Genomic DNA, 8864 nt, shown 5'->3' with positions numbered 1-8864 from the left:
CCCCACCCAAGGGTTGGATTCTGTGGGAAAAATCTAGTGCCAACTTCAAACTGTCAGTCTGCATTCAAGGTGAGACAAACGCCTTGAAGGACCCAGTGGGAAATGTGCTTTGTAGTGTGAAGATCAGCTTCAAAAACAAGGCCGACACCCATCGCGTTCCTTCTCAGGGAGGTGGTGTACACAGGTGTCCGGAGGGTGTTCTGAAAGAGCGTGGAGGCAAGAAGGACACTGAGTAGCGCTTGAAGTACTGCATGAAACTGGAAACAAAAAGGGGCTCTAGGAGAGATGACTGTCTTCAGAAATTCACTTTTTTTGTTGTAAGTCTTAAATAATTGATACCCAGAAAATGTAAACAGCCTTTATGTCATTAACTGGTATGGGGAAATAATGAAAAGAGGAGTGGGGTTGTAAGAGTGTCCCAAGATGGTTCCGTACTGCCTGGATGGAAAAGAAACAGCAAATGCATTAACCCCCTCGAGTGTAGCCCCTAGAAAAGAAAAACCTGAATGATGGCTAATGTAGGAAGCGTCAAACTGCATACTTTGTGTACTAGCGGTAATGATAAAATACTGCTGCTTGTCTATTGCGGTGTGAACACGGGAGGACGTTAATGAGCCAGCCGCCCACGCTGTCCCCAAGGGAGCAGTACCTGGAGTTTGAGCCTGTGCGCTTCAGTGGGGATTATCTTCAGAACGGGTAACTCCACCACCAGGACTCCGGGCTTGCTTTTGGTAAGGCAGCTGTGCTCTATGTCCCAGTCTGCTCCTTCCAGAAACAGACCAGACACAAAGCAGCCTGCACAGGCAGAAAATGCAACACCTCGTGTAAATTGAGCTACTGAAGAGTCAGTTTAAGACAACGGATCCTGCAATAGCTGTCCTTGGCGCTTACAGTCACGACTAAACTCACTTCATCATTTCAAACTGCAGCGACACAGAGGTGTACTTATCTGTGGTGTTTGTTTTTATAATACAACTGTGACCTACTGTGTTTAAAATTCTTTTGTCAAATTAAAATTGCCTCAGTTGCACTACATACGATAAACATTACTAGGAATAAATACTGATTCCCTTGCAGTTTTCTTCCCCACAGTGGGTGCCATCCTCCAACCCTCCGATTACTTGCCCAAGTAATAGCCCAGTTGTAAGAGAGCTTTCTAACCCCCGTGGGACGGCTCGTTAGATCATTCTGACAGAAGGTGAAGGGTTGTTCGGTACAAATACCAAGCATTTTCATGAAATGGTAGCAAATAAAGAATAGTGTAGGTAAGCCCTTGAGGTGACTTTTATTTTTAACTGAAAGTTAGGTTTAGCAAAAACAATCACATTTTTCTTGTTCCTCCTCTGTTCCCAATCGGGTCTAGTACTCGAGAGTTGCTTAGCTGTCCCCTTTACCCAGCGTTTGTTGTATTTGGTAATTACAGCATTGCTAGTCATAGAAATTTCATAAAGATATATTTACACAATAAATCATACATAGTTGTATTTACTTTTTGTTTAAATATATTTCAATGTATTCTTTGTGGTGTAAATAGGTCTTTATAAACCTGCTAGGACTGGTAATGTTCTAGCCATTAAGAAAATAAGTGTATATACACGAGAGCGAGAGCGCGCACAAGGGAGAGGTGTAAGTTCAAACACGTGCGTGTGGGTGAAAAGAGCTGAAGAGAGAAGGTCGTACTTGGCGTTTGCAGGGGCTCGGCGGGGAAGCAGCAGCCAGAACCCAGCTACTGCCCAGCTGGAAATCATGTGGACTGTGAAATGTATGACCAAGGGCATTGTCTGCAGAGGTGTAATCAAAGTAATTTACTCGGTATGCCGGGCAATTTCTCTCACCAATTAACTAGTTCTTTATTTTTGCCAAATAATCATAAAAACACCTACCTTGAGTAGACCCTTCGGCGATGTCTTCTGCAGTCCTGTACGTGGTCACCTCTGTGTAGAGGGTGGAGTGATCCAGGGGCCACTTGTTTTTCCTGCAGGTGGCTTGAACAAGAGCCGTCAGGTAAGATTCTGGGACGTGGAGGCCTGAGAGCCACATCACCTTTGGCTCACGCTCGTTAACCTGCAGTCACAGAAGACAAGCTGCAGCACCTGCTTCTCCCACCACACCTGTACTCAGCCCAGAGGCCAACGCTCTTAAAGACTAGCCAGTGGCTAGTCTGTCTCGCATCCATAGTCATGCAATGATTCACTATCGTTCTAGGTGGTGACTGGCATTAGTTCCAGTAACTTGTCTAAAGCAGTGTGTGATCACTGACTTCTGCACCAATTTGCATAGCGTATCACGCAGATTAACAAAACAAAAAGCTTTCTGGAGGCACTCACCCAGCTGGTGTACTGGTTATAGCGAGCTCTAAAGAAAATAATCCAATTTCCAAGTGTTTTGAGTGTATCGGGGGCTAGTCGCCGCCAGATTCCAGGAATCTGTCCGTTAAAGAGAGCCCGAGCCACATCATCCAGTTCACTGCTCATTCCAACTTCCCCAGCCAAGGCCTGGAAAGACGGCGAGAGTCTGAGTGCCAGCCTGGGGCAGGTAAAGCCTGACTGATTTCCCCTAGTTGCTGTGAGCGGCAGTAGCCGTGTTCTTACTTACGCGTTGCAGTTCAGCCAGTGACTTTGCCATTCGAACGATCAGTTTATTAAAACGTTCCAGTTCCTGCAACAGCACCACAGTCGTAGGGGGTATCTCTGGTCCAAAACCTTTCCGTATCTGGTCAAGATCGAACACTTGTGGTATTTTGTTTTCTATATCCTTAGCAACATTTGCAATATATTCATCCCGACTAACTCCTGTACCAGTTTCACCTAAACAAAAATGGTTTAGTGAGACTGAATCTGCATAGGTTACCCCTTCTATTATTAATTCTCTAAGAGAACTTTGAGAGCTGACCCACCCTTTTGGCATCCAAGTCTCCCACCCCCTGCAGCACTGACATTTGCCCCAGAAGACTCCCCGCGTGCCTCAAACTCTGCCTCTGGGCACGTGCTGAACTACTTCATGCTGGCAGGGCTAAGCAGTTCAGCTGCTCCACTCACCTCCCGGTCCCTGCTGTTTCGCTGCCGCTGCTCCCCAAGGCCGTGACACAATCCCGCCGTGCCCCCCGGGATCGTGCACCTCCCCACGCAAGGTGCGGGCAGCGTGACGGGCTGCAGTGTCAGTGCCAGGACCCAGCCACCCCGAGGCGGGCTGTGGCACGGCTGGTATCACAATCCTCATGGCAAGGAGCTCGCCACCTCATTATTTCCTATTTACAAAAACAATTCAAAGTAACGGAGAACATACCTGCTTGAGGCTGCAGCTCAAGAAGATGAGACCACGTCTCACGAACTGCTTGTGTGTAATACCCAATCTCAGCATTTGCATGAAGACCAAATACCTCCGGGGTATTAGCAAGTGGCAGAGATTCTATCGCCTCTGCAATACAAAAACACGCTTCCTAAAGATGCGATATATTAAACCACAGCTACCAGGCAAAAAAGAATACTGCAGAGAATTCCATGAGCGATTTTTGTTATTGCTCCGCTTGAAAAAAATCAAATGCTATAGCTGGTGTTGAAACACTGCAAGGATCAACTGAACATTTTTAAGCATGAAATGCGCGCACATGCCAACACGCCCCCCACATACACTCCCCCACCCCCCCATGCATGGAAATGTATCACTTAGTAATAAAAAAATTAACATGCTGTTTACCTGGGGATTTTAATTTTTTTTAAGGAAATGAGGAGCTCGCTGGTAAGCTCACGTTACAAAGGGCTGCTCACATAAAGCAAGAACGTTATCATCAGTGGATTACACCATTGCAATACACACACAATGCCTGAAGTTCCTTTCAACTTCTCATATCCAGCAATGGACGTATGGAGAGAACGTATACTGTAAGCAGACTTTTTTTTTTCAATGCCAACTTATGTGTCAGGAAAAGCATTTCTTACCAACAAAGTCATCTTTTACAGTCCCTTGTGGAATTTTATAATCAACCTTGTTGTCTTTATAAAAATGAAACTCTTGGAATGTGTCAAATATGAAATCACCAAGGTACTCATCCATATAGATGGTCAGAATGCGACGATCAAAGCTATCAATTGCGCGCCCACCATACATGACCTAGAAATTAGTTACATCAATATTACAGCACTGGCTTTTGGCACAGCAAATACAGCTAAAAATCACTGAAAGGTCCAAAATACTCTTCGCTTTTGCAGCGACCGCATGGCGTAACACTGTCTCCCTTAAGGGATACCAAGTACATCTTCTCTAGCCCCCTCCCAAGGGGGAACAATCAGGAAGTATTTGGACTTAGTCCGGAGACAGCTGCTGTGGGACACTCCTAATAACCAGTCTTGGAGATTTATGTGCAACGGTACCTTCCTTAGGTACCAGCTCACGCTCAGCTGTGATTAAGTGCTGCAAAAGAACAGCTTCCTGTAGGATTTCATGTCACAGCAGCTACACTGAACTGGCCGGCTACTACACAGCACGTGTCACATACAGCACTGCAAGAGCTTTAGAAATCTGTTTGTACAGCTCTCACATCAGTAATACTCCACTGTACTAATAACACTGTAAAGTTGTGCTGTTCAGTACCTTTCATGAGAGGATCCCAAGGGCGCTCTCACTCAAAATTAATTAAGCACCATAACTCCCCTGTTGCGCAGTTACACACAATGGCCCTATTTCATGGAGACAATGAGATTAAGTGACTTGCTCAGGGCTACGCGGGAGTTTCAAGACTGCCCAGGAGAGATTCTCAGCCAGCTTTGCGTGATGATACAGCCCATGCAGAAAGGAAGCTTCATTTACCTGGATTCTTTTACCATCAAGTGTTCCTTAGCGACATTGTAGGCACTCACCTCACCAATAAGATATTTGAGACTGCTCCAGGGGATTTTATCATCATTTTGTTGGAAAGCTTTTGTCAAGTATGTGTTAAGAATTTCCATGCAGACCTAATGAAGTTGTTGGAACACGTGAGATAAGAAGATTCATAAATCAGCTATACATATCCATGGATTTTATTTAACGTAGTTCTTGTTTGAAAACTAATAATAATTTCTTTCTCAAATAATTAAAAAGTTAAGTATAAATCCTCTTAAGAAAAGAAACCCATGAGAGAGGCAATATAAAAATGAAGGATTGGGAATCTGATTAATTTTTAGTGGCCAAAATTGACATTATAGAAGATCGGGAGTCTACACGAGTCCACAGCAGCAGAAAAAAATGAGGCAAAATGTTACCATGAGAAAGGATTAAAGCTGGATAGATTATATGTTTTCAAAAGTAATATGAGCAACTCAAGAATATAAGAGCCGTTGTAATTATTTTCTTACCTGGAAATCAGATTCATTAAAATCATACGGTATGTTCCAGCCAACCTTCCCAAACTTCCTTCTCTCCTGAACCACAGCATGGAAAAATGCCAAGACGTAGACTAAGGATTTAAAGGCAGGATGTGGGCACTGCTCTAAGGCTTCTTGGGGAATTTTGAAGTAGGTGGCTCTCATATTCAGTTTCAGACCATTAGGTGGTTCTGTCACAACCTATCAAAATAATTAGGAAGCCATCAATTACTGGATAGCCTCAGGAAAATAAGCTGTAAACATATCATGCTCTCTAAGTAAGCTATACAATGCAAGCTTGAAAATTTTGAACAGCTTTCCAAATTCGTATCAATATGGGATTTTTTCTTATGTAAAGACATGAAAAGGACCTTTTAAGTTTATCAAGGTAGACACACATACGTAGAGAGAAACCTGATGTTATTTTATAAATAGTCATGTTATTGGAAAGACATTAATATTGATCATACTTGAAGATCTAATTTACTGAAATATCAGTACTTTACACATTTTGGTGTGTCCAAATATCACCACAGTAAGATGGCTTAACAGTCTTTAATATGGCTTTACTGACGATCAAACTGAGGCAGAGCCAGCTTCCTGGCAGCTTTTTCAAAGTGCTCTAAAACCTTTGTTCTCAATGCTCATGGCTAGACCTACAAAGTGCACGTTTGCAGTCTTTTAAAGATACATTCATGCTCACTTCTCCCCACTGCAGCACTAAGCACTGCTGGAGGTGAATGCTCCAGAGCTGTCATTGATACACTAGAGCACATATTGGGTGGATCTGCCATGCCGCTGCTTTCAAATCTGTGAAATAAAATAATTATGTTTACAGGACTGGTTCACCTCAACAGGAGTAAAGCAGCCACAGAAAAGAACATCGGGACAGTATCATGGCTTATGCCTTCGAAATAATCAGCTCAGCTTGCTCGTGATAAATGCTGCTGCCTGAAGTAGCAGCTGGAAACCATTATCCTATTACAACGTCTGCTCCACTGGCACTATTGCCAGGCTAGACAGAGACCTCGGTTCTGCACTTCAGCATCAGGACTGACAGGACTATTTCTGTCTGTCCGGATATTCTTCACTTGTGGCGGCATTTGAATCTAAAGAGCATTTATGACATTTCCAGGTTTACTCACAAACCTCTACTCTGAAATAACTGCTTCAGAAAAAAACCGCTGAACAGCTGTCACCCAAAGGAAAAATCACCAGAAGATAAACAGGATGATGAAAAAAAGGATTTGGCTTATAAAGACAAAAAGCTGGTACATACAGCCCAAGTCAACACGCTGCATTCAGGTCACGCTCCTCCCAAAGCCAGTCTGTTTTGCTGAATAAGAGTGGCAGGACATGCCCTCCTGACTGGGGTTTCCCCACTGCACAGTACCTTTAAGGACTTCTGCAGTATTCCAACTGGGAAGCCCTCGGTCGGGTCAGTAGTCAGCCAGAGGCGAAAGTCTGGGTGAGGCTTTGTAATTTTCTCCAGGGCCTTTTCCAGATTGATAAGCCACCTCACCAAAAGGTGACAGTTCTGCAACATTAGCCACTCTCCACGAACCACCACATTCTCCAGCATCTGCAAAGCAATCTTGAGAGAAGGAAAGAACTGTCTGTGAATAACTCTCCCTTTATCCTGTAAGCACACTGACTCTGATGGCTTAGTGCAGTGGATTTCTTCCTGCTAGCAAGCACGCTCAGCCTTTTAGTTAGTTTTAGTAGACTTAACAGAATGCTCCTTGCTGAGAACAGACCTTTTCCAATACCACAAGAAGTTGCTCTGAGATGTTTTTTTAATTTCATTAATTCCTTTTGAAATTAAAAGTCGCGCACATCATTCAAATATTTCAAAACAGTACATGGCCCAGAAGAGGGTGAAGATCAGAGTCTAGGAAGTGGTGGTCTAAATGAATCTAATAGGAGTTCTCCCACTGACTGAAATGACAGCAAATTCAGTCAGCTGCTAAGCTTTGGACATCCCTGCCTAAGTGTCCCTAACAAAAAGGAAAGCTACAGGAAAGACAGAAGGAGCAGCAGGATATCTTTTTGGTAACAAACACTGTGACTTCCTATCAACTCACATCCATACGCAGAGACACAGGGTCACTGATTCACCTTTGAAAGGCTGCAGAGTAACATCTTTTCAGCTCAACTGTTTTTTAGCAGATGACAATATCATTCAGAATCCACCCTTGTCCAAACCGTAAAATCAGCCCATCAGCCAAATGCCCACTTTCGCATTACAGGAAAGCATTATTCCCAGGCTGGCAAATCGTGTGCTATGTCTGAACCACAAAGTAACTCCATTTTAAGTGGAGCAGGCCTTTGGAAAGGAAATTTGAACAGGCCCACAACATTAGGAGCGTGATTTGCAATTCACAGATTAACTTGCTGCAACACAGCACATCCCTACCCTCCCACCGAAGTTACCTTTTCTTGGCCTTGTCCCATGGCTAGGAATTTGAGTCTATCCCCCCCAAAGCCTGTCCTCTCAGCCAGTTTCATGAGGTCACTGACAGGATCAGAGCCAGGACTTAAGATAAAAACAACCGGTGAGTAAGGGCTGCTCTGCTCAAAGATAGCTTCAAAGCTGATCACAGGGGGCTGCACATACCTGGTAAGAAAAGAAGCACAATAAACTTCCAATTTGCACAAGAGCAGCCATCTTGTGTGAAAGATGACTTTTACACAAACATCAAAGCTCATTGCAGACTGCACATGGAAATGCTACAGAGACAAATCACGCTCTGTTGTTTAGGCAAATTACAAAATCATTTACATAGTTGATTACAACTCCAGTTCTGTGTGAAATACCTGAATGGTGTGATTCGGATTTGAAAGAAGAGAGTGACTTACTTCTCACTCATTGTCAGAGTAACATAGTCCATTACTGCCCGATATAGCCGGTCCACCCGGAAACACCGTAAAAGTAGGAGCTTCTGAAAGTTCGTGAGATTGTTCTGGTACTGCATGGGGAGTGGCATCTGCTCCAGAGCATCTGTATCATACCACTGGCAAGAAAAGATGGGAGACAAAGCAAATGGATCAAATGGCTCTATCAATGAAATTACTAGGAAAGCAGACAAAAGCAATTTGACTAACGAGGGGCCAAGAGACACAAGGAGAACAAAGAAGAAAGTCAATCAGCTGCAAAGAAATATTAAAAGATCAAGTGAATGTAAAAACTTCAACTTTTTCAGTATAAAGTATTCAAGTCCAGAAACACATTTGTACTTTCATTTTACGTCAAGCAATTCTCTTAAGATACAGAAAATAGCATCTCAAGCAAACAGTATTAACAGATTGCTTACAGAGAGACTTCTTACAAAGCAAGACGACATGAAATGAAACTAGAGGCAGAACAAAGGAAAGTCTGTGTTTGTAACTAGCCTATAGAACTCACTGCCAGAAGAAGATCAAAGTACAATTTAGCAGTACAAAAATAACAGTGACATGTTGACTGTTGAAATCAACAGCAAAAATTCCACTGACTTCAACAGGGCAAATAACTCATCTAAG

At 43.4% G+C, this 8864-nt stretch overlaps 1 protein-coding gene across 1 annotated transcript in view; it reads right to left on the bottom strand.

The window, feature by feature from the left end:
* Nucleotides 1-53: 53 nt before the first annotated feature.
* The window catches only part of DNAH10 (dynein axonemal heavy chain 10), a 58619-nt gene continuing 49808 nt past the window's right edge, over nt 54-8864 (bottom strand). The window contains exons 68-79 of the mRNA XM_019473276.1: nt 8202-8356; nt 7776-7959; nt 6736-6936; nt 5334-5543; nt 4857-4952; nt 3939-4110; nt 3286-3417; nt 2596-2807; nt 2328-2495; nt 1884-2064; nt 650-795; nt 54-200 (exon numbers count right to left, since the gene is read on the bottom strand). Of these exons, the coding sequence (XP_019328821.1) occupies nt 54-200; nt 650-795; nt 1884-2064; nt 2328-2495; nt 2596-2807; nt 3286-3417; nt 3939-4110; nt 4857-4952; nt 5334-5543; nt 6736-6936; nt 7776-7959; nt 8202-8356 (2004 nt within the window). The remainder of the gene's footprint in view (nt 201-649; nt 796-1883; nt 2065-2327; nt 2496-2595; nt 2808-3285; nt 3418-3938; nt 4111-4856; nt 4953-5333; nt 5544-6735; nt 6937-7775; nt 7960-8201; nt 8357-8864) is intronic.

Source organism: Aptenodytes forsteri, unplaced genomic scaffold, assembly GCF_000699145.1.
Source record: "Aptenodytes forsteri isolate BGI_AS27 unplaced genomic scaffold, ASM69914v1 Scaffold118, whole genome shotgun sequence".
NCBI classification, from domain to species: Eukaryota; Metazoa; Chordata; class Aves; order Sphenisciformes; family Spheniscidae; genus Aptenodytes; species Aptenodytes forsteri.
Note: the sequence above shows the minus strand (reverse complement) of the source record. Positions and strands in the feature narration are given on the sequence as shown.